The 26,086-nt window shown below is 46.7% G+C and overlaps 1 protein-coding gene across 1 annotated transcript; it reads left to right on the top strand.

The window, feature by feature from the left end:
* The first annotated feature begins 6 nt into the window (after nucleotides 1–6).
* Nucleotides 7–25,696, top strand: LOC124234318 (interferon gamma receptor 2-like). The gene is made up of 7 exons (XM_046651633.1): nucleotides 7–146; nucleotides 7,397–7,529; nucleotides 13,539–13,744; nucleotides 17,779–17,930; nucleotides 21,246–21,405; nucleotides 21,794–21,951; nucleotides 25,005–25,696. Exons 1-7 carry the CDS (start codon nucleotides 74–76, stop codon nucleotides 25,113–25,115), a joined length of 993 nt encoding a protein of 330 aa, XP_046507589.1. The 5' UTR covers nucleotides 7–73; the 3' UTR covers nucleotides 25,116–25,696.
* The last annotated feature ends 390 nt before the right edge of the window (nucleotides 25,697–26,086 follow it).

Here is a 26,086-nt window from a genome sequence, read left to right as displayed (position 1 = left end):
CGGCGGACCCCGCGCCGGCGCCGGGCCGCGCCCGGAGTCGCCAGCGAGCCTGCGGCGCCCAGAGCCCCGGGCCATGCGGCCGCCGCCACCGCCGCTGCTGCTGCTGCTGCTGCTCGGCGGCTGCGGCGCTGCAGCGCCCCCGGCAGGTAAGCCCGGCCTGGGCACCCCAGGCCGACGGGGGCGTCGTCGCCGCGGGTGGGAGTCCGCGAGGGGCCCCGATCGGTTGAGGATCTGCAGGGGTACCCCGATCGGGTGGGTTCCCCTGGGAGCCCGGAGAGGGTGGGGGATCCACGGGGAGCCCCGATCGGTTAGGGGTACACGGGGTGTCCGCAGCGGCTGGGGTCTGCGGGTGCCTGCAGCATGTGGGGGTGCTTAGCCAGTGGGATCCGTGAGGGCCTGCGTGGAGGGGGTCTGGCGAGGAGCTCGAGGCGGGTGCGGGGTGGACGGTGGGGAATTCCAGGCAGTCCCTGGGCCGGGAGCCGGCGGCCAGGAGGAGGCGCGGGACGAATGTCACCCCTCCCGGCCTCCTGATCCCTGGGTCACTCTTCTCAGGAAGGAGACGCTCATTCTGCCCCCGCATGAATCTGGACACACTGCTGCTCCTCTTCTCCCGCCCCCGCGCCCCCGAACCCTATAATTGAGTGCGGTCGACTTCTTTGAATTTCCCAAAACGAGCAAAGGGAAAACCGAATCCAGGGCTCGGGAAAGGGGTGCTTCTGCCGGCCACAGATTGTTCATCCCGGCCTGATTGATCTAGCCTCTGCCTGACGTGTCCTCCCCAGTGGCCTGAGCTGCAGACGGGACCCAGGCCTGTCTACCCTGCAGCTTCGTGCCACGGAGGTCAGCCACCGGCAGGGACCTCCGCCCTGGAGGTGTGACCGTGACTGTCTCACAGTGGCCTGGTTGTGTTTGATAGTGGTTGTGAAATCCAGGTGGTCGGTTCCCCAGGATCAGATCAATGGGGGGGGGGGGGGGGGGGGCGCAGCACCCAGAGCAGGACCCAGAAATATCCACACCCCCAGTTGTTTGGTGGAAGGGGTTTAGCTAAACGAGATTTGTGATCCCAGCTCTGCTTGCATCCGGAGAGCCCCTTATGGGTTCTCAGCCTCTTTACTTCTGATACTAACTGACTATACTTATGAGCCAAATATTGAGACTAGAAGAAAAGAAAAAAAGTATCAGTGACTGTGGTGTAGGTAGGAGAACATTCTGTGTATGCAAATGTGTTTGTGTTTTGCTGGCTTCTTTCCCACGGAGAGACTGATATCATAGGTTGGGTAGCACTTAGTCTCAAGAATTTAGAAGTTTCCTCCCATTTGAAGTCTCAAGGTGTTTGGGTTTGTTTCCTTGACCAGCATCCCTTGCAAAGGCTCTTAAATTCCATAGCTCCTTGGTAAGGGGAGCCCTGCGTCTGAGGATGTGCTCCTGGCTAAATGGTTAACTGTTTTCCCATGGGAGTCAGACAGCTGGCTTTGAACCCTGACTCTACCCCTCCCCAGCTTCAGGTCTTGAGCAGCCTATGTCCATCCGCTCCCTGGGCCTCCTTAAGATCTCCCTGGGCCTCCTCCAGGTCCCCCCAGGCTTCCTTCAAATGAGATTTGGGGATTGGCAAAATGTTGGTAATTGCCTGAGATCGGTGATGGGGAAGTGATGGTACTTTATATACTAGTGCTGTTCCTGACTAATGGTGGTCTGCCAACTGTTTGTGACTTGTCTGCTATGAGTCCAAAGACTGCAGAAGTGTTTAGAAACTGCAGTTCAACATGGCCGCAACACCCAAGGGCATGTCCATCTTTCTAGTAATTGTCTTTTATTGTATTCTATAGAAGTTGGGTCTGTGTGATTCAGTGGAAACGAACTGGCCCTTCACCATAGATGCTTTGAAAAGCAGCACCACGTTATACTAGTCTTTATTTTTGTGACTATTTGAAATTTTTTCATAATAAACAATTAGAAAACTAACTGGGACATTTTAAAGAGAAGCTGTTTGTTAGTCAAAACACAAAGTGAATGAGCCAGCCCTGGTGGCCTGGTGGTTAAAGTTTGGCACTCCCACTTCAGCAGCCGGGTTCCCTTCGCTGGTTGCAGAACCACACCATCCATCTCCCAGTAGCCGTGCTGTGGCAGCAGCTCACACAGAAGAACTAGAAGGACTCAGAACTACGATACACAACCATGCACTGAGGCTTTGGGGAGAAGAGAGGGAAAAAGAAGAAGATTGGCAACAGATGTTAGCTCAGGGCGAGTCTTTCCCTGCAAAAAAAAAAAAATCACAAAAATATGTTAATCATAAAAAAAAAACACAAAGTGAAAATATTAAGGATGAGTACATAGTAAATGGGCAGTAGAAAAGTTTCCACACTTTTCCATAATTTACATGTGTCCTTCAATAATCATGACATTGCTTTTATGATCAGAGAAAAAAAATGAGAGTATTGGAAATGAATTTTTAAAAGGGAGATTTATAATATCTACCACTTAGAGTTGGTATAAAGATAACATATGTAAGATATCGGACCAGACCCAGTTTGGAGCAATGCTTTAAGTGGTGGCCATGTGCTTTAGGTAGAAAACTCATCGCCAGCACTAAAGTGTGGCAAGTCAATGGACTCTTTAATTTAATTCCCTGAGTGTTGAAGAATTAATGCTTCTATTTGTAATTGTCATAGCTGCTGCTTAATTTGGATTAGATCTGTACTTGTGCCACAGAATTTTATTACTATGATTTGCTGACTTAAACATCCAAAGTTTCTAAAGTGCTTAGAGACCCCTGAGAAAGACGGGAAATCCCCAGCAAAATAAAAACCATTGCAAATGAATGTACATTAAGTAACTCCTGTTGTCCATAATCCCGACAGTTGAAACCACTAAATAGCTGGAGTGCTTTGGGGCAAATTCTATCAATGATCCTAATAGCTCCCATTTATGGGGCCACTCTGCTAGGTCAGACAAGGTGCTAAGTACGTATATATACATATCCATCTTAATCTCCTCAACCATTCTTTTGAAGTAGGTAATAGCCCCAATCATCCTCAAGGAAACAAAACCATCCTTCATAGGAAGAGACAAATGGTCCAGGTAAATAAGCTGATGTTCAGTGTTTATTGAAGAGAGCAACTTCCTGGTTATCACTGAGGACCCAGGCAATGTTTTTTAGACTTCTCACCTGAAGGGGGATGAACATCACTGATGTTCATCATAATGCCCCATTCAAGGAAAGATCCAGAAAGGTCTTCAGTTGTCAAGATTAAATGATTAATTTTAATATTAATTGTACTTTACTTTATTATTTATATGTGATGTATGTTAATCAAACTGTGCCGTTAAGACCCAGGTAGCCTATTCTTAAGTATGTATAAAATCTTAAACATCTGGATCCAGGATGGATCAGAAGTGGAGGGTTGGGGCAGGAAGGCGGAACAGAAGGAGCTGTGGTTGAGAGGTGCAGAGGACACACTTTGCATGGCTGATATGTAGGTTATCTCTTCTTACCATTAATAGTTATGCATCATTGCCCCAAAGACCATGGAGAAGGAAGGTAGAGTGGGGCTTTGTACCCCCCACTTGAGACTGAACTTTTATCTTTATAGGAGCTGGGGTTGTCGTTGAAGCCCTGGTGTCTACCACTGGGGACTGTCGTAGTTTCCTGTTGTTGCTGTGTAAATCACCACCAGCTTAGTGCCTCAAAACACCACAAATTTCTTATCTTACAGTTCTGGAGCTCAGAAGTCGGATGCAGATTTCACTGTGCTAAAATCAAGGTAGCAGTACGGATGCATTCCTTTCTAGGTTCTAGGAGGAGAATTATGTCCTTGCCTTTTCCAGCTTCTAGAGAAACAACCTCGTGATGACATTGGGTCCACCCAAACATCCCAGGATAATCTCCCTATTTTAAGGTCTTCTGATGAGGTACCTACATTTCGTCTGCAACCTTGATTCCCTTTTGCCATGTAAGCTGACATATGCACAGGACACAGACGTCTTTGGGGGCCACTCTTCTGCCTTCAACTGGGTCAGACCGTCGAATACAGTGCTCAGCACAGGGCTGGGCACCCTGCTGGTGGTCACTGAAGGCGGGGTCTGGGTCACTGGCTGCCGCTTGCCACCTGCAGAAGCAGCCGTTCCTGAGGAATGAGGACAGCCTGAAGTTGTCACGTCTTAAAAATCACACTTCAGCAGCTCTGTCGGTTCACCTTCCATTCATGCTCTTGCGTTTGCCCCTCACTGCAAGTCCGAGAGGGATAGTGTCATTTTCGTTATTCATGACGAAACTGAGGCCCGGGTGGGGTTTGGGCAGGATCCTGTGGTTAGAGATGGCGGGAGCAGGATTCCAGCTAAAGCCCTTTGTCCATAAATCCTGTTCTCTTCCCACCAAGCCTTTGTCAACACTGTAGACAGCAGGTGCCATGGCCCAGGTATATTGACTGTTCAGAGCCAACCAGCTAAGTCCATGGCCCAGAGTTGTCCACCCACTCCTGCGCTGGCCTCTGGGACCAGAGACAAAGGAGGGACTCACGCATAAAGCCGGGGAGGGAAAAGAGAGCCTGAGCTTTGCATGGGTTTTGAGCAGACAAATGCAAGCTGAGGACGCAGCAAAGTGCTGACATCATCTGCAGAAGAGCAGACTGCTGGGCTGCAGGCCGCTCATTCACCAGAGCTTGAGTGCTTACTGTTCTAGGCACAGGGGGTGAAGGCGCCCCCAGATCTGACACTGCCAGCCTTCCTGGAGCTCACCACGCTGGGGTCTGGGGGGGAACTGTCGGACAGCTGCCAGCAGCGAGCAGAGGCGGCGATCCCACGGTGCTCACACTGTTCTCAGCACTGCAGGAAAGATCAACCCGTTCCTTCCTCGTAACAGCCCTCTGATGTCTGTACTGTTGTCATTCCCCTCAGACAGATGAAACAGCGAGGCACAAAGGGGCTAAACCACTTGCCCAAGGTCGCACAAGGAGCGGGTGGATTTGAACCCTGGGGGTCTAGTCCTGGAATCCAGGCTCCTGACCACTGTGGGGTAAACCCAGGACTTGGCTGAAAAGCTCCATGGAGAGAAGTAAAGATTTCTCAGGAGCAGGGGAGGCCATGTGGGCCGGACTAAAGGGTGTGAGGCCGTTCGGGGCCCGGCCTTCCGAGAGGTGCGGAGGGCACCCGTGTAAGGCGGTTGTTAGTAAGTAGGCAGCCTGTGGCACTTCACTGTGGAATCCACAGTACGAAGACTTGTTTTCTTCTCTGCATGTGGTGAGAGAGGGGATTCCAAGAAACTTAAATATCAGATCAAAACCGCCGGTGCTCTCTCCCACACCTCAGTAAGATGAAAGCCGAAGAAAGTGAAAGTCTGTAGGCTCCAGCTTTTACAGGGGAGTGTTTCTTCTGGTCCACACGGCGGTTGGGGTGGAAGCCTGTCCTTCCTCGCTGGCCCCTTGGGGCTTCCTTTCTTAGCTGCATGTCGAGACTGGGGAGAGGGAATTCCTACTGGCTCCTCCCTAGAGATGGCCAGATGCTGGCATTCTGTGAGTAACCAAGTGGCCACTGTGGCAGGCAGAATGATGGTCCCCAAAGAGGCCCACGTGCTAATCCCTGGCACCTGTCATTGTGTCACCTTACATGGCAAAAGGGACTTTGCAGAAGTGAGTAAATTAAGGATCCTGAGTTGGGGAGATTATCCTGGACTTTTGGCCTGTGTGGGCTCGGTGTAACCACGTGGGTCCTTCCAGATGGAAGAGGGAGGCGGAAGAATCAGAACCAGAGAGATGGCAGCACAAGAAGACCTCCGCCCAGCGTTGCTGGAGGAAGGGGCCACGAGCCAAAGAATGTCAGCAGCTTCTAGAAGCTGGAAAAGGCGAGGACACACAGTCTCCCCTGGAGCCTCCAGAAGGAACACGGCCCTGCCAACTCCTTGACTTTCGCCCAGTGAGAACTATTTCAAACTTCCAGAACTGTAAGAGCATAAATCTGAGTGGTTTTAAGCCGCTCAATTTGTGGTAATTTCATTCAGCATCAACTAGAAACTCATACAGGCGGTAAAAGGAGGTCTCTAAGATTCTTTGATGGGTGCCCAGCCCCAACCAAGGCGCTCCATGGCCTCCCTAGAAGCAGGCCTTCAGTTCTCAGCTCGGTTTTGGGATCCGCTGTGCCGTAGCAGCCTGTGTGCGGGCTGGGCCTCCCAGGAGAGCGGCCGGCCGCCACACTGCGCCTGTCTGTCTGTCTGCCTTCGGCCCTGGCTTTCAGGAGGCCAGGTATGAATTGGGAGGAGTGCTGGTTAGCTGGTCAAATAAAGATCTGGAATGCAGGTCCACCCCAGCTCGTAGATGGGGAGATGATGGCATTTTGTAAGCAACCAAGTGGCCACAGGCTTTGCTAGTGCATCTGTCTTTCAGAAGAAGAGCTGGTGGTCCAGGTGGTAGGGCAACCCAGGCACCATTCTTCAAGACTGGATGCGTTGACTGAGAAGGTGTGGTTTGAATTTCCTGCTGTGCATCCTGGGACAGCATGTTTTTCAAGCTTTTCTTTCCGCCTTCTCGTTAATCTTTCAGTCTCAGAGAAAGTTTTATCATTATCGTGCTTTCTTCCTGGAGAAAAGGTTCCACACTTGCAGTCAGTCCCTAGCCCGGTCCTATGAAGCATCTGCTTGGGGTGGACGGGGATCAGGTTGTGTTTTTCAGGTCTCCCCAGGGAGGGGGATTCTGATGTTTGTCGGGGTTCTCGGGGGAGGGTGTTCTTTTGTTGTCTATAGTTCTCAAACTTTAATGTGCATAATAATCAGCTGGGGAGCGTGTTGAAAATGCAGATTCCTGGTCTGGGGTGGGGTCTGGGGCTCTGCATTTTAACCAGTACCTCAGTGATTTTGGTGCTGGGGGTCCTGGAGAAACACAGCAACTCTGGTGAAGCCCAGAAGACAGGTCTCACCCTCTCGTGTGCCTTTGGACTTTGCACGCCTGCTTTGGGGTGTGTGTGCGTGCGTGCGTGCATGTGTGTGTGAGGTTTACAAACAGTCCCTTGGTACTAAGGCTGGGCCTAATGCCTGTCACATGGCCACCAGTTGAGTCTTCACCACACTCCAGGCACACGCACGTACTAAAAGTGGAACAGGCTTTCTAGTCCGGCCAGACTCTGGCACCCGGGGGCTGTTCATATGAACTGGACCATCCAGTGGAAAGGAAGCCGCAATCCCCTCTTTCTCCATGGGCTGTGTCGATGGTGCGATCTTCAGTCAAAGGTGGGCTCTGGGGATGTGCCGGGGAGAACACGTAATAACATCTCTGCGCTTTCACGAAAGGCGAGTTATGTGAATGGTTGGGTAGTATGCATTGAAACATTGTTGTAATCGGTTTTTCTCCTTTTGACTCCCCCTTTGTCACCTGCCTCTTCCCCTCTTCTCTTATTCTCTGTCCCTTTCAAGACTCTCTTTCCCAGCTGCCTGCTCCCCAAAACCCGAAGATTCGCCTCTACAACGCTGAGCAGCTTCTGAGCTGGGAGCCGGTGCCCCCTGGCAATGGCACGGGGCCGGTGGTCTACCACGTGCAGTTTAAATAGTAAGCCGGATGTTTCTGTCGTTGTCCTTCCTGGGAGCTGTGGGGGAGTCATTGTGGAACCCTGGGCCCGCTGCTCGTCACTGCCTCTTGGCAGGATTGTAAGCAAATTCATGGGAAGCAGATGCTTCTCTCATACTTTCAAAATCTCCAAGGAGAGAGATTTCACAACCTCCCACTCATTCGAAGGCTTTAGTGGCGCTGGCTGTCGGAGAACCAGCTGCCTAACCACATGACCTCTTAGCTCGGCACGAGTGTATTCTCTCCTTGGTTTCAGGAGAAGGTTATATAAGAGGGCTTCCTGTCTTGAAAGGGCAGGAGGTAGCTTTTAGTCTTCGTCTTCTTCAGCTTTAAAAATCTGGTTTATGTAAGCTGATAGGCCAAATTTGGCCTCAGAAGGAATTTGTTCATTTAGTTACAATTAATTCTCAGCTTCTACCCGGGTTCTCCATTTTGCATATTCTTCTAGCCCCTCGTTCTCTCTCTCACCTCCTTTTCAGAGTGTTCACTGTTTGCTGTCACTTGATTTGCAGTACAAACACATAAAGGAGGAAGAAAGGCAAAACCCAGTGCTTAATTATTACTTGTTTATCTTCTTAAATAGGTTCACGAAGACTAAGTTAAAATTATTGGCTAAGGGGCCGGCCCAGTGGTGCAGCAGTTAAGTGCACACGTTCCACTTCGGTGGCCCGGGGTTCCCCGGTTCGGATCCCGGGTGCGGACATGGCACCACTTGGCACGCCATGCTGTGGTAGGCGTCCCACGTATAAGATAGAGGAAGATGGGCATGGATGTTAGCTCAGGGCCAGTCTTCCTCAGCAAAAAAAGAGGAGGATTGGCAGCAGATGTTAGCACAGGGCTAATCTTCCTCAAAAAAAAAAAAATTATTGGCTAAGTCTTTTACATTACTAATTAAACATTTAAAGAAATAAATGGTGATGCTCCGTGCTTGAGAGGATGTGGTTGATGGATACAGTGCTGGATCAGGATCTGTTCACACAGCCCTCCTGGGAAGTCATTCTACTCCACTTTTGGGGTCATAGAAATGTCCATATTACTTTTATCCTAAGCAGATAATGCAACCACCCATCAGGAAAACAAAACAAAACTTGTATTCATGCAGATATTCATTGAAGTGAAGTGCAGCAGCAGGAAAGAGGCAAATTGTGTCATGTTAACTTGTGGTTAAGCAATTAGGCAACCACGGAAAAGGATAACTATGTGTCATCTGATAGCGGTTGCAACTGTGTAAAATTTGGAATGTATCTGCAATCAAGAACAGGGAGGGAATCTGGAAAAATTACAGGCAGTTAGTTTCTTAGAGGAGTGGGTTTCCAGAGGTCTTTTTCATCTTTACATGTCCATTGTAACAATATTTGCTTAATAAAAATAGATTCTAAACAGAATTTGGGGGTTATCTCTGAATCACATTTATCTATTTCTCAAGTAATTCTAAATTACAATCATGATAATCTGTATTACATGGACCAGTCCTGGAGGACCAGCTACATAATTTGTGGGGCCCAGTGCCAAATGAAAATGCCGGGGCCCCTTGTTCAAAAGTTATTAAGAATTTCAAGATGGCAACAGCAGGGCATCAAAGCAAGTGCTCTCATAAGAGCGAATCTTTGTGCCTCTACACAGGTCACATGCCCGTAACGTCGTAAACATAGTATCCTATAGCTAATGATTCCAGTCAAGGGAGGTCACCACTGATTTATTGACTACATTCCTTAGCCTTGAACGGAGAAGTACATTTGTGGGTTGGCGGAGTGCCTCTAAATACTAGAAAAAAATGTTAAAGCCTTTGACAGTTTCATATCACAGACTAACTTGCTTCTTTTTGTTTTTTTTTCAAAAAGCGTTTCATAGATATTTTTCAGGTTAGAGGTTGGTTTTGGTAAAATAAACAAAGGCTGGGGGGCCAGTCCCATGGCAGAGTGGTTAAGTTCGCGTGCTCCTCTTTGGAAGGCCCAGGGTTTCGCGGGTTCAGATCCTGGGTGCAGACCTGGCACTGCTCATCAGGCCATGTTGCGGCGGCGTCCCACACGGGACAACCAGAAGGATCTGCAACTAGAATATACAACTATGTACTTGGGGGCTTTGGGGAGAAAAAAAAAGAAGTTGGCAACAGACATTAGCTCAGGGCTAATATTAGGGAAAAAAGAAAGAAACAAACAAACGTTGGGGTGAGGATCAACGTCCAGGAAAGTTGAGGGGTCACTAAAAACTGAACCTGAGGCCAATTTTGTTTTCTTTTCCAATTGCGGATTTGTTGATGGAAGAGGGCCTTTGCTTTGTCTTGTTTTTTAGGTACTTTTACATGTTTGGGATGTTTTAGATACATTAAATAATTTAATTTTGAGGTCCTTGGCACTTACCACTTGCCGTTCTGTTTCTCTAAAGTGTGAAGGAGATTCTTTTTTGAGTCACAGTAGCGAAGCTAAAATTACTTAGCGCACTTTGTGGGAAAATTGAAAGTTTAAATCAGGGGTTGCAGATAGTGTGGCCTGCAATCTGTGTTTGGCTCACAGTGTTTTCTTTTTTGGTGAGGAAGATTGGCCCTGAGCTAACATTGTTGCCAATCCTCCTCTTTTTGCTTGAGGAAGATTGGCCCTGAGCTAACATCTGTGCCAGTCTTCTTCTATTTTTGTGGGATGCTGCCACAGTGTGGCTTGACAAGTGGTACTAGGTCCATGCCTGGGATCCACACCTGTGAACCCAGGGCCACGTAAGCAGAGTGCATGAACTTAACCATGACGCCACTGGGCTGGCGCCTTATTTATTTATTTTTCTAATTAGTGTCAACATTAAGAAATCTGGAGCGTTCACTTAAAAAAACAATTTCTGCTTTTCCTTGAAAAAACACACAGGCAGGCAGCAGGCCCTTCCTCAGTGAGGCCCCGCCTGTCTGCTGCCAGGCCAGGACCTGCCCAGCCCAGTCTTCTCAAAACATTTTTCTTAATTTCTTTTTTTTCCTGATTTTAATAGCAATACATGTTCTTTATAAAAAATCTGGAAAACCCCCAAAAGTAGAAAGAATAAAATTAAAACAACCCTGGTGTTCTACAGTCTAAGAATAATTACTATTCTCATTTTAGGGTATTTCTCTCTAGGCGTTTTTCTGCATGCACGGACTTATTTGAAAATGTGCTGGTCTGTGTATATAAATGAAACAAAACCAGGGTTACACTTTCGGGTCCTGCTTTGTTTTTTCATTTCTTTTTAACTTAACGTAATTTAAGCGTGAGCATTTTTTCATATGATCATTTCTGTGTAAGCATTTTCATTGCACCTTTTATTATATGATGTATCACACGTGATGTATTTAACTTTTCCCCCGTTCACGGGTGTAGGTAGTTGACAGTTTATGACTGTTATGAGTAATGTCCTCATATATAAATCATCTCTCAGTGTTTTCTAAGATTTCTAGAAGAGAAATTGCTGGGTCAAAGGGGACAAACTTACTTACCATTTTTGGAAGTGATCTAAAAGAGGCTCACAATAAAATCGCTGCCGAGGTGTTGAAGGAATAATTTATGTGGTGCTTACCAGGCACCAGGCCCCGGCCCAGGTCTTTCCTGGCATCCACTGGTTCAACCTTCACGGCAGCTCTGGGAGGCGGATGCTGTGGTTATTCCCCATTTTATGGATAAGGAGTGTGAGGAACAGAGAAGTGAAGTAACTGGGGTTTGAACCCAGGTAATGCGGCTCCAGAGTCCAAGTGTTTAACCACTGTGTTCTGTTCCCCTTCATGATGAGGGTTGCTTTCAGAATTAGATAACTTTGAGAACAGTGGCATTCCGTCATGGGTATGTTGCGAGGAGGTGCTGGGCCGACTTTCTGGGTAAGACTCAGACAGATTGCAGAGAGCCCCAGGCGAGAGGCTGGGAGTCTGGCGATGGGCGGTGTCATGCTCTTGATTCTGTGCTCCTTTTACTACCCTTTTAAATGGGGCCAACATCACCTTATTTTTACCCTCTGCAGATAGAGAGGGAGGCAGCATTCCAGAACTAAGCTTCATTTCCTATTCTTCCTTCCCCCAAAACTGCCAGCCTTCATGTCTCACCTGTCATTTAAATTTGGATGGCTTGTTCCTTTTTAAACCCGTTTTTTGAGAAACGTTTTTAAAATTAGTTCTGGGAAAGAGGCAAGTTTGGAAGAGTGGAGGAGGTCATGGTGGTCAATTCCCTGGTGAATCAAGGAATGCGCCTTTGAAATGTAGGGGACCTTGTGCCCAAGTTCAACAGCTGGGATCTGTGGGGAGGAGGTTGGAATACCTAAGTATCTGTATACCTCGAAAAAGAATCATGCAGCCCTTCTGAAGCACACGTCCCAATCTGCAAGGGGGTGCCTGTGGTTTGGGATGCCTCTCCCCATCAGGGTCTGTGCCCCCAGGGCTTGGATGTGAATATGGCGGGCGTTTTCTATGGAAGCCCTGGCCACACATCTTGAAGTGGCTGTCATCTTGTCCATCCTCTTTAACAGAAGGAAAGTCTCCAGTCGGGGTCAGAGGTACACTTAGAAGCACGTGTGAAAGCCAGGGGAGTGACCCCAGCCTCATCTCTTCTGTCCCCCCTGACCTGGCTTTGCAGGCCAGTCTTGCTGTCCAGGGCATAGCCTGTCCCTTGAGGGGACACTGCCTGCTGCCCTTCACTGAGGCTTCTAGCAGTCACCTCCCTGGCTTTTCTCAAGTCTGACCCCCAAGGCAAGGACAGAGGTCAGAGCTGAGGACTAAAGTCTCATGCAGGGGTGTGGCACTGGGACTCTGAGAAGTGCATTGTCACTTCCAAGGATGTGTGTAGCTTTGTATTTGGCAGGGTTTTCACATGGGTGAGGCAAATTCTCTTTAAATGGGCAACTGTGGGGTAAAATCAAACCATGCTAGCAGGAAGCACGAGTGGGGTTTGTATGAACACAGTATCGTTCCTAAGACATAGGTTGCAGGGGCTGAGTTTGAAACATTAAAATCAGTTGCAGGACAGAATGGGAGAAAATATTTGCAAAGTATATATGTGATAAGAGACTTATATCCCGAATATGTAAAGAACTCTTACAAGTTAGCAATTAAAAGACAAATAAGTCAGTTAAAATATAGACAAAGGATTTGAGTAGACAGTTCTTCAAAGATACGCAGATGGCCAATGAGCACATGAAAAGATGCTCACCATCATTATTCATCAGGGAAATGCCAATCAAAACCACAGCAATAGACCACAGCACATTCACTAGGATGGCTATAATAAAAAAGACATAATAACAAGTGTTGATGAGGGTGTGAAGAAATTGGAACGCTCATATATTGTGGGTGGCAATGTGAAATGGTGCAGCTGCTTTGAAAAACAGTTAAAAATACAGTTGCCATATGACCCAGCAATTCCACTCCTAGAAATATACCTCAGAGAATTGAAAACGTATGTCCACACAAAAACTTGTATGTGAATAGACTTAGCATTATTTGCAATAGCCAAAAAGTGAAACCAACCCACATGTCCACCAATAGATAAATGAATAAACAAAATGTGGTATGTCCATACAATGGGATATTACTCAGCCATGAGGAGAGATGAAGTACTGATAGATGCTACAGCATGTATCATGCTTGAAAACATGCTGAGTGAAACACGCTAAGTGAAAGGAGCCAGTCACGAAAGACCACATAGTTTATGATCCCATTTATGTGAAATGTCCAGAATAGGCAAATCCATAGAGACCGAAAGTAGACTAATGGCTGCCTAGGGCTTGGGAGCTGGGGGAAAATGGAGAGGGAGACTGCTAATAGGTACAGGGTTTCTTTGGGGGATGATGAAAATGTTCTAAAATTGATGGTAGTGATGGCTGCACAACCCTCTGAATACACTGAAAGCGATAGAATCATATACTTAAAATGGGTGAATTGTATGGTATATGAATTATATCTCAATAAAGCTCCTTTTAAAAAGTCAGCTCTGGGGGAACTTACACATGATAGAAGAGAGCATTCTGTGAGTGGAATCCTTTTTTCCTTTCCAGTACCACTAGTCAGTGGTCCGACGTCAATAATAACCCCGAAGGGGTGAACTGTGTGAAAATCACCACGACGGAGTGCAACTTTACCAAAACCAACATCTCAAAGGGTTTCCCAATGCATTTCAACGTCTCTTTACGTGTCCAAGCTGAGCTAGAAGGACGCGTTTCTGCCTGGGTGACGGTACCTTGGTTCCAGCACTTTCGGAATGGTAAGAGAACTTGGGTCTGAAACTTCCGTTATCTTTTCCAGCTTTTCTTCACTTTCTTCCTTACTGAACAGCGTTGACTCCATGCACCTCGGTCCTGCCTCTCACCCTAAGTAACCAGCACACAGGTGGGTATGATGGTTAAACCCAAGTACTAGCCATGGAGGCTGGTGCTAGGAAAGTGTGATTTGCTAGACCAGCGGTCGGCAAACTACAGCCTGCAGGCCAAATCCGGCCCACCAACCTCTTGTTGTAAATAAAGTTTTATTGGAATGCAGTTTCACCATCTTTTAATGGATTGTCTGTGGAGGCGTCCATTCTAACAGTAGAGTTGAGTAGTTGCGACATGGGCTGTCTAGCCTGCAAAGCCTAAATTTACTTTAGCAATTTGCTGAAAAAGTTTACCAACCTCTGTGCTGGAGGGGTTGCCAGCCTACTGGCTTCACTGATCACCCTTACCTCTTCTGGCACAGTTTCTTTTATGTTCAACAAAGAATTTAGTTCAGCCCTGAATGGTGCCTGGCACGTGGTAGATATTCAGTAAATATTTGTTGAATAATTGAATGAACCGATGTGCTCCCAGATATTGGAAAGGGGCATAAGAATCGTCACATACTAGTTTGTACATTTGTTCCTTCAATGATTCCTTTGTCATATGGTCAGCTGTGCCCCATGTTTCTTCAGTGTCTACAGGTTATGCAAAGACAAAGTATGGAAATCTAGATATTTGCCAATATATTAAGTAATTATTAAATTTATTTTAGGTGTTATAGTGGGATTTTGTTTATGTTTTTTAAAAAGGAGGGGTCCTATCTTTCAGAGATACATACTGAAGTATTTACTGGTGAAATGATGTGATGTCTGAGATTGATTCAAAATAATTCAGAGAGTGGGAGGGGCATGGGCAAGGAGGATGGGCACAGAAGAAACAAAACTGTCCGTGACCTGACGGTTGATTTAAAGTTGGATGATGAGTACGTGAGCTTCTGTCACGATCTTCTCTCTACTTTCTGTGTGTTTGAAATTTTCTGTAATAAGAAGCTAAGAAAAAAAAAAACTTCAATGGCTTGAGCTAGGTGATGTGAGGGTGGAAAGAGCAGACAGTGGAGTCCTTGCCAGCTGATTGTCAACTGTGGACAAGTCATTTGTCCTTGAGTAGAGGACCGTCACACATTTGAGCCATAAAATGTCACCTAAGTGGGAATTAGTTTAAAAAGAGTAATGGTGGTTACCGGCTAGCACCCAGGGGACAAGAGATGGTAACCGAAGCGGGATGTGTCATGGACGTGTTGGTCCAGTGTCGGCCAGTGGCTGCTCCCTGGCCTCCCAGCCTGAGCTGGGCAGCAGTGTTCTCGGTTAGTTGCTGTCTGGGTTCTCATCCTCCGCCCCTCACTTGTAAAGTTGGAGGCAGTGGTGTTCTCAAATCCCCTCTCTGCTCTCACCACTTGCGGTGGATTTAGGATGAATAACCAATATGACGATGGCTTACCAAGCGCTGCGGGGTGGAGGGAGGAGATGTGGCTGAGGAGGGCAGACTTTGCCTTCACATAAACCTGAGTTCAAATCCCAGCTCTTCCATTTACTGGCTGTCACTCTGGCCAAGTTATTTTCAACTCTGGGCTTCAGATTCCCGCTCTGGGAAGTGGGGATAACCTTCTGTGGTGGTTACATGGCTCTGTGTGGACACGCACGTAGAGTCCGTGTTGCCTGGTTGGTAGTCATCACTGTGTGTGTGGAAGCTGCCATCAACAGTCATCCCGAGTTGCCCTGAGCCTTCCTTCAGTGCAGTGAGAGAAGGCCTTCTCGAGAAACAGGCTTATCAGGTTGGTATCAGATTCCAGACCTAGGACTTTGCTCAGAAGGGCGGGTCTTCCAGTGCTGACCTGTCAGCGGTGACTATTCCTGGCTGGTGTCCATGCTCCCACGCCCACTCCCGTGTCTAAGTCATGGAAGAGTCTAGAGAATATGTCCTGCCGAGGTGAGGGACCTACAGCAGGCAGCTGGGCCCTGCAGGTCGGTGTGCCTGCCCATGCTCCATCACTTAGCTGTTGAAAGGGAAGCTTGAGAATGCCTGTGCCGGCGTCCATGAGCAGGTTCAATGAAAGAGCTTTTGGCCACTCCCAGCCCATCTGCTAACATCCCTCTGGCTGGCAGGGGGCCAGGCCTGGCCCTGTCTCTATCTTTTGCCTAGTTCCTCCATCAGAACAAATGAGATAGAGGCACAGGTGCAAACCCTGTGGGGACCAGTTACTTCTGCACAGAGTGAAAGGTGGCCAGACCATATGCCTAACCCTCGCCAACCGGGGAGAGCCTAGGGGACAGTGTGCACACGTAAGAGAAATCCAGGCCCACCATCGTGAACACATAACTGTTCCCAGTGATCTGAGCGCCTGTGGGTGTAAAACGTACAGATACAGGCCTCTCAGAACCTGTAGGACCCAGGCTGCACTTTGATCTGAGTTCCTGCCGTTAATTACACAGTTTAAATGCTCGCTTGATAAATGCCACGACCTTTCATTTATAGGACATCATGAGTCATAGTCCTTGGCTACCCTGCAAATTATATGAAAAGCCTTGACACACAGACTTACGATGGTAATATTTTGCAGTTATTATATTTTTTCTTTTTTTAAATTGAGATGTAATTACATACATTATACTAGTTTCAAGCGTACAACATAAAGACTTGATATTTGCATGTAGCAAAATGATCACCACAGTAAGTCTCGTTAATATCATCACCTCACATAGTTACAATTTTTTTTCTTGTAATGAAAATCTTTAAGACCTACCTCTTACCGAGTTTCAAATATACAATACAGTATTATTAACTCTAGTCACCATGCTGTGCATGACATCCCCAGGACTTATTATCTTAGAACTGGAAGTTTGTACCTTTTGACCCCCTTCACCCATTTCACCCACCCCCCGCCTCTGGCAACCACCAATCTGTTCTCCGTATCTATGACATGTTGCTGCAAATGGAAGAGATTTCCTTCTTTTTAATGGCTGAATAATATTCCGTGTGTGTGTATACACACCACATTTTCTTTATCCATTCATCCATCAGGGGACACTTAGGTTGCTTCCATGTCTTGGCTATTATAAATAATGCTACAGTGAACATGGGCATGCAGATACCTTTTCGAGTTGGTGTTTTCATTTTCTTTGGACGAATACCCAGGAGTGGAATTGCTGGAGCTATTATATTTTTAAACACAGTATTACAATAAGCTAGGAGACAAATATATTGACAGGTTTGTAAATACCACTTTTGTTCATTGATATAGAAATTGTAGGTGAGGGCTAACAAAATCTCTTCCCCCTCTATATAAAAATTTGACCTTTGGGTAACCTCCCAGCTCTGTTTCTCTGGAAACCTGATAAAGGTGGTATGTCAACTCTGTTACTAGGCAGCATGGCACATGGTCAAAATGACCCCTGACTGGTGAACGGCACCTCACCTGGGACAATCTTAAATACGTGGTAGGAAGCCACGTCTCAGGGCTTTGCCGAGTGCAGTGGTTCTTAGAACTGGCTGTGTTCCTCGTGGGGACTCTGGAAACTGGTCCTGTGGCGGCGTTATGAGAAGTTCTGGTGGCTTTTAAGCCGGGAGGCTCCTGTTCCTGCCAGTTACCCAAGCTGACTTGTGAGGTGGGCAGGGTTGGTCTCTGGGCCGCTAGGTGGACTGCTGTGAGGACCCCTCGTTCCCCTGAAGGCAAGAAGCCCCTGGTGCTGCACTGTGGCCCCACCCGGCTTCCTGCCCCCTAGCCGTCCAAGTAAATCGTGTGCCTGGGGCAGTCTCTGGTAGTCTTGTGTGCCTGAATGTAAACTCATTGCATACATAAGTATATGTGTGTGTGTGTATGTGTACACAGTATATATATATATATAGAGAGAGAGAATTATATATTAATGTATTGTATGCAAATAATTTGTGTATATACAACATACATGTTGTGTATCTCTACATATACAACGTGTGTGTGTATGTACATATATTGATAACCTTTTTTGTTTTTGTAATTCTATTCCAGTTACCGTCGGGCCTCCAGAAAACATTTGGGTGACCCCAGGAGAAGGCTCCCTTATCATCAAGTTGTCCCCTCCCTTTGACATCTATGATTCCACGGTCGCTTTTCAGTATTACGTCCATTACTGGGAAAAGGAAAAGGCAGGAATCCAAAAGGCAAGAGCATTTTGCTGCTTTGTTTTGATTTTCTTTTCTTCGGAGATTCTGATACAGCAAAAGAAAGTAAACTTTAAAACAGGCGGGGGGAACAGGGGGTCCCCGTGTGGCCTTCATGCTGAGACTTAGCTGGGTTCGTCCTCCTTTTCAAGGCCTGTGTTCTCCTCACTGTGCTGAGACCTCCCTTCCACCAGGCCCAGCAGAGGGCCTCTGACACCACCCCGCCCCGTTCTTGGGGGTCCAGACTTGGCCGGTGCTCATGGTGCCTTTGCCCCCACTGGAGTTTGGGGAGGTTCAGTGGGCCTGTTTCTACAAGGAATCCACCACTGCAGTCTGCAGGGGTCAACTATATACATTTCTCTGGTTTGAACAGTTTGCAGAGAAGGCTTATGTGAACAGGTGAAAAGTCTAGTGGAAGGAGAGCCTTCTAGGGAGCAGGACCAGGGGGTTTGAGAGGGCTCAGCACATGGAGAACAGCCAGGGGTTGGCTCTGTCAGAACGCAGGCTACCCGAGGGACTGTGGCAGGAATACCATTGACACAGGTACCTGGGTAGCCCAAGAAAAAAATCACGGCCTTTAATCATCTCCAGGCCTGATTATCTAGGCCACATTTAATAAGGTTTTACTATCTACGTAAACTTCATGATTTCTTAATTTCAACATTATTATAATTTTTATAATAGTGATAAGAGCTTATGTTTATCGAGAGCTTTCTTTTGTGTGTGGCACTGGGCCAGGCCTTTTAGATACATCTCAATTCATCTTTATAACAACCTCTTTCACAGAGAGGGAGATTAGGTGGTGAAGTAGCTTGCCCCAAGTCAGCGGCTGGCAGCTAGCAAAGCAGAGACAGACATCTGGCCCCAGGGGCCGTGCTCTGACTCACAGGTTTTCTCCCACATAGTTTATATTTGCACTTTCTCTTTGTTTCTTTATGGTGAATCTAAAAACACTGGGAAGGCAAAACTCACAAAGAACAGACTCTTAGCATGTAGTAAAGAAGGACATAATCATTTCCCCAAATTGGAGGTCAAGAGCTGTTCAACTGGAATAGAGAAAGCCTAGAAGAATCTGGAAGGGAGAGGCGACTGCCTCTTCCATATACATCCTGGGCTATATACGTCCTGGACGTCAGATGTGGCGCTGGAAATGCAGGAGAAAGGATGGGCACTCTGACAACATTTTTCCTCCACCATTGAGTTGGTTTCTTGTCCAGAATGCACCATGTTACAGCGCTCCTACCAGGGGCCTGGCCATACTTTTGTTGCTTATGACGGAGTGGATGGCTTCACTCCACCGAATCAGCCCCCAGAGGGTGAATTGCCGTTGGTGTCCTAGAGCTGGGCGGGCTGCGCAGTGCTGAGGACTCCCCTCCAGGACGTTGAAACCAGCCTCCCTGAGCAGTGTGCCCTAATGAAAAGTGCATGGACCGTGTTTCCACTACTTGGAACTAGTTCAATGTCACTTAGCCATTCTAGGCTGCAGTTTCCTCTGGTGTAAAATGAAACAGTTGAGTTATAAGTTGGAATCTGCGGAGACCCCAAAGCCCTTTTCACCCAGAGCTTCTTGACTTTGGACTTTCATGGACAAACGATTCTAGGGCTAAAATGACTCTGAAAGCCACTGGCATGATCTCCATTCCAGCTGTGTGTTGGGGGTCCCCAAGACCAACCCCTAGATTTGCTCAAAGGTCTTACAGGACTTGGTATAGAGTTGAGCTCACAGCTATGATTTATTGCAAAGACAGGACATAAAGCAAAATCTGCAAAGGGAAGAGGCCCATGGGGCCGAGTCTGGAGGAATCAAGGCACAAGCCTCCGAGACTCCTCTCCTGACAGAGTCACACAGGACACACTTAATTCCTTCACAACAAGCTGTGACAACACATCTGAAATATTGTCCACCAGGGAAGCTCATTAGAGACTCAGCACCCAGGGGTTTTATGGGGGCAGGTCATGTGGGCACCCTCTGCCCAGCACATATCAAAATTCCACACTCCCAAAAGGAAAGCAGTGTTCAGCATAAACCACATTGTTTGTACAATAAACCACCCTTATCAGGCAGGAAATGGAGGGAACACTCCTGAAATCCAGGTTTCCAGGTGCCGGCCGTGGGTCAGCCTTGCAAGCAGGCCTATCCAAGGACAGCAGTCTCAGGCCAGAATGTTAGCTCTTCTCTGCAACATGTGATTCTCAATTTCAGAAATGCCCCCTGGCTGCTGAAATAAACACAAGGGAATTTTGTCCTTAAAATTGCTTTATGTGGCATCATGAGCAAAAACTTTTGTCCCCCGGCCCTGGCAGTCCATCACCATTAAACAAAAGGAAAAAAATTTTAAATCATTTGTAATCCTATTATTAATAAATAATATGATTATTTGAAATTTTTTAAAGTAAGATTATGTTCCATATACTATTGAATAACCTTTTTCTCAGTCATTGTCCTAGCAGCTTCATCTTTGATGTTACGGATCATGTTATACCACCATTTCAAATGGCTATAGCATATTCTTCTGTATCTCAAAATAAGAAAGTAGTCCTTTAGAAGAAATCCCATATTGCCATAATATGATCCATCTTTTTCTCATTTCCTTGCGGAACGGTGACAACTTTGTCATTGGCAGGGGCCCATTTGGCAGGGGCCCGTCTTTTCCTGGTCCTGAAATACAGATGCCTGAAATACTGGTTTCAGTGACAACATCTGGTCACCCCAGCCATTAACTGGAGTGACCCAGGTGTGGAGGTGACAAGGCCTGAGTGAGGGCAGCACAAGGACTTGGAGAAGAGACAGAATCCTCTAAGAATTTGGGACCCAGCTGTTTGCCGATTACATAAATTGCTAAGATCATTTTAACCAAAACTATGAGAGGAATCCACACATTTCAGTTAAAACTAGAAGCAAGCTGGGAACTAAAGGAACATTATTTCCTAGAATTATTTTTTTCTCTGTTTGTTGACTAACGTGAAGTATCTAGATAAGATTAACCATGAAATAGCAAATGTTCATTTTAAAAGGGAAAATTGAGATTTGCTAAATTCCAGTTTTGGTCCCTCCGTGGTTGTGACGGGCCCTCCGAGGCCTCCCAGCCAGAACAACAGCCCTGAAGCCATCAGCATCTTTCTTCACACTCCTCACCAGTTCTCATGTATAGCATCTGTCCAGCGTAAGCTATTGGCTCTTTAAGAACAGAATCTTCTTCTTTATTGGTGGTTGTGTTTCACTGTGAATTTGAGGAAACCTTTGAGAGGATGGAAGTGGCTTGACCGTGTCTACTCGGGTGATTCACCTCTGTGGTGTTGGTGTTTTTTACCCAGGTTGCAGGGCCTTTCATGACCAACTCCATTGTGCTGAGTGATTTAAAACCCTTAACGGTATACTGTTTACAAGTCAAGGCACAACTACTTTGGACAATGCTAAACATCTCTAGACCCGGGCATTTAAGCAACATATCTTGCTACGAAACGATGGCAGATGGTAGGTAACACACGCCTTCTTATGTCCTTTCTGAGCTGGGAAAAGAATACTCCTAAAATAGTGAAATCAGGGGTCGCTTATTAGGTGAAGGGAGGTGGGAGTGGGGAGATGCAGAGAGAAGGGGGCGAGAAGAGAGCACTTAACTGTGGGTCTGAGGAGCTCGTGCTGAGATCTCTGGAAGCAAGAGCCGCCAGACAGCTAACCCTTGCCTTATTTTTGCATTGCCTTCACTAGCTATTAATTTAAGCCTATGGGGCTGGGTGAGGAGGGGCAGCATCTGTCCATCTTACCAGGACATGAACACTACGCAGTGGTGCATGAAAAATTACCCGATGTTTCTATCATGTGTGGGATGGTCCTCCTGCTCACTTTCATGTCATCTTTTTAGCCTCTACCAAGCTTCAGCAAGTGATTCTCATCGCCATTGGAACCTTTCTGTTGCTGTCGGTGATGGCAGGGGCCTGTCTCTTCCTGGTCCTGAAATACAGAGGCCTGGTTAAATACTGGTTTCAGTCTCCGCCAAGCATCCCAGTACAAATAGAAGAGGTATGTGTGCACAGGTCTAAGTGAGTGACGTGGGGCCGGCCCCGGGGCCGAGTGGTTAAGTTCGCACGCTCCGCTGCAGGCGGCCCAGGGTTTCACTGGTTCAGGTCCTGAGCGTGGACATGGCACCACTCATTAGGCCACGTTGAGGTGGCACCCCACGTGTCACAACTAGAAGGACCCACAGCTAAAATATACAACTATGCACTGGGGAGAAAAAGCAGAAAGAAAAAATAGATTGGCAGCAGTTGTTAGCTCAGGTGCCAATCTTTAAAAAAATAATAATTGGGGCCAGCTGGTGTCGCAGCGGTTAAGTTCGCACGTTCCGCTTTGGTGGCCCGCGGTTCACGAGTTTGGATCCCGGGTGCCGACATGGCACCACTTGTCAAGCCATGCTGTGGCAGGCGTCCCACATAAAAAGTAGAGGAAGATGGGCATGGATGTTAGCTCAGGGCCAGTCTTCCTCAGCAAAAAAGAGGAGGATTGGCAGCAGATGTTAGCTCAGGGCTAATCGTCCTCAAAAAAAAATAATAATAATAATAAAATAATAATAAATAAATAAATGAGTGATATGTCCACACTCCATAGTCCCCTAGTAACACCTAAGAGTACAGCAGTGGATAAAGCCATGGAGACAGAGATTTGAGTTCACAGAGGTACAGGGTTGTTTGTACACCCATGTTCAGCAGCATTATTCACAATAGCCAAAAGGCAGAAGCAACCCAAGTGTCCAGGGATGGAGAATGGATAAATAAAATGTGGTCTACACATACAAGGGCATATTAGCCTTAAAAAGGAAGGAAATTCTGACCCATGCTACAACATGGATGAACCCTGACACATTATGATAAGTGAAATAAACTCATCACAAAAAGACAAATACTACAGGATCCCATCTGTAGAAGGTGCTTAGAGTAGTTCAGTTCATTGAGACACAGTGGAGAATGGTGGTTGCCAGGGTCTGGGGGGAGGAGGAAATGGGGAGTTAGCATTTAATGGGTAGGGAGTTTCAATTTTGCAAAACGAAAAAAGTTTTGGAGATGGATGGTGGTGATGATTGCATGACAATGCAAATACACTGTACATTACTGAACTGCACCTTTAAAAACGGTTAAGATGCTAAATTTTATATTATGTGTATTTTACCAGAATTTTTAAAAATATTTTTTAAATGGCAAGAGGTTGGCAAAAATGGTGGCCTGGCCTGGCCAAGGGATGGGCTGCGGTAGGTCCCTCCCACCAGGCAGCATATTGGTCCTGTGCTTTTGGGAGAATGCCCCCAAGGAAGCCTGGCTGGAGGATGGTAAGGCTGTGGAGACAGCCGTCAAGAGCAGGAGCTCTGGGTTGACAGGGTGCACTTAGGAGGACCCTAGTAGAGTAAGTGCACAGAGCCGGAAGCACAAGACCTTGCACACCAGGCGCTCAGGGGATGTTACTAGTATTTTAAAAGGCTTGAGAAAGACAAGTGGAGTGGGTCTTGTGTTCCTACACAGCCCCAGTCCCCTGAGGCCCGGTGAGGCAGCTGGGCCCTCTGAGGACATAGTCAGGACATTCTTAGGATCAGAAGCTAGCTGATAGAAGAAAGTTTAAAAGTATTTGCTTCTGGAGGCTTATTATTCTCCAGGAAAATCGGGGTGAAGGTAGTGAAAACAGAATCTTTATTCTGTTCTATCTAGTCTGTGAAGACAGAGTGGGGCCTCTAGAAAGGGTTAAAGTCATCTGTTTTCCTTCATCTCTTATGAGGTATTTAAAGTACAAAGACATTATACAAATTACATGTCAAATTCTCGACTAGAAGCTCCATACAGATCCTGCATGATTCCACTTAGATGGGGCATCTAAAATGGCCAGATTCATAGAAGCAGAGAGTAGAATGGTGGTTCCCAGGGACCACAGGAGGGGGAAACGGGCATTGCTGTTCAACGGGTAGAAAGTTTCAGTTACACAAGATGAGTAAGTTCTAGAGATCTGCTGTGCAACCTCTTGCCTATAGTTAGCAATTCTGTATTGTGCACTGAATAATTTTTTAAGAGGGTAAAACTCATTTTAAAGTGTTCTTACCACAAAAAAAAAACAAACAAAAAAAAGCCAAAGCCTTCCTGGGTTAATATTGTCACAAAATAACAGCTTTCAACGGTCTCAGAATTTTACTTGTGTTAATAATCTCTCTCACACAGTAGAACCGCCAGCTGGACCCTAGTAAATGAACTGACTACTAGTTATTCCTTTGGGGGCTGTATCTAAAACATACGGTCTTTTGGTTCCCTTTCCTAGGAAAGTGTGAAAAATACATATCAAAAGTCGCTGAAGTTACATGAGCATACTGAATCCTGTTTCATGTATATTTTTGAGGTTTCACAAGTGCACGTGATTCATCGTTGTTCCTCTTTTAATCAGTCAGCTCTGAGCTTACTGTATCGCAGTATCTTTCAGCATTTCCAAGAGCTAGGCGGTAGATTCTTGGTAACGTGGTGAACTGAGGGCCAAGCCGAAAGCAGAGGCCAGGGGGAGACGGATGGTTAGGCGCTGTGGAATATCACTTTATAGTGAGGACCTCCGCTTTCCCATACCCCCAGGACTGCCGCGATCAGTGTCCTGCAAGCCCGGATTCTCACCTTCTTGGGTGTTGTGTGAAGGAGAAACAACCAGTGGGTGGAGTGGCTGAGAAAAATGCTCGTGAGCTTTCCCTCTTTTCCCCCATTGTAGGTGAACAAGAGGGCCTGTTTCCTCCTTCACCGAAAAGTCAGAATTTGAGAGACATTTTAGGATTAATAATCCACAGGCCTGCAGCCAGGGCAGCAATCAGAGCTTACTTTTCCTGAGTTGTGCCCTTTCACACCTTCAGAGTGTTAGCTCGCTGGCCCTTGGATTTGTGTCCAAGTTATTCATGAGATGGGGGCGAAGAGGTGTTCAAGTTTCAGAAGTTGTTTCGTTGGTGAACAGAAGAGGAAGTTACACTTGTATAAAATATGATTGTGCCAACTGAAACTTAGGTAAAAGGTCTGGTATTTTGAACTGATAAACTAGTTACGATGTTCGTTTTCAACCTTTTCCAGTATTTAAAGGACCCGGCTCAGCCTATCTTAGACGCCTTGGACAAGGACAGCTCCCCAACGGAAGATGCCTGGGACTCTGTGTCTGTCGTTGTGTTTCCAGAGAAGGAGTAAGAAGATGTTCTCCAAAGCACTTTGAAGCAAAGCATTGGCCTGCTCCACCGGCCTGCAGGAAGAGGAGTGAGCTCCTGAAGCTGCTGATGTCCCTGTCAGGACTTTACGGAGCCCACTACTCCATGTCACTGTCCCAGAAAGGCCGGTGGCGCCTGGGGAGAAGCAGTGGGTCTCATCGGGGAGACAAGCTTATTTGTTTTTCTTTAAGAATTTTCTCAATCATACACGTCGCTAGGATGATTCTACAGAGATCTCTCAGAATAATTAAGATTTCTCTTAAACACTAAACAAGCATGTAATTATTTGTTAGCAAAATGGCTCTGGCACACCTGTGATATTTTGTTCATTGTCGGTTGGGCCAGGCAGTCCGGAGACCGAGTCCTCTTCTTGACTCTGACGAGTGAGCTGTGGACCCTCGGGCAGGTCACCTAATCTGTCCCAGCCTGTCCCAGCAAGGGACACTGAGCACCCTCCCACATCCAGTCTCCCAGCTTAAAACGTGATGAATCCTGTAAATATTTTCCTTGTAATTTAAGTGTTTTTTTTCAAGCTAGAAATAAAAGACTATGTAATTGGCTTTTTACAAGTCTAGGTGAGGTTTTTCCTTTCCACTTTACCTTCTTTATTTTGGCTTATTTTCTCCAAAGTTTCAACTTTTTAGAGTTACTGCAGCTAAAGCTTTTGTTTTCTTAAATAACACCCGTAGAACTTCTGAGGCCTCATGGTCATTCAGCAAGAACTTTCTACATGTCACTTGGTTCCTCAAAAAAGTATAAAGGGGATTTTCAGAAGCTGCATTAGCATTTCATTTCTATGCGATGAATCACGTGTTGAGCAAGGCAGGGGCTTGTGGGTAGTAAAGAGAACCAGCTAATGCACAGTAGTGATGATATCCACTGGGCATGCGAGTCTTCTAAGTGTGCAGGTATTGACAGGCTCTTTTGTTTAAAAGGTATGGATTAAAACCCTAT

Source organism: Equus quagga, unplaced genomic scaffold (assembly GCF_021613505.1).
Source record: "Equus quagga isolate Etosha38 unplaced genomic scaffold, UCLA_HA_Equagga_1.0 73442_RagTag, whole genome shotgun sequence".
NCBI lineage: Eukaryota > Metazoa > Chordata > Mammalia > Perissodactyla > Equidae > Equus > Equus quagga.
The sequence above is the reverse complement of the archived record's forward strand: the minus strand, read 5'-3'. Positions and strand labels throughout refer to the sequence as shown.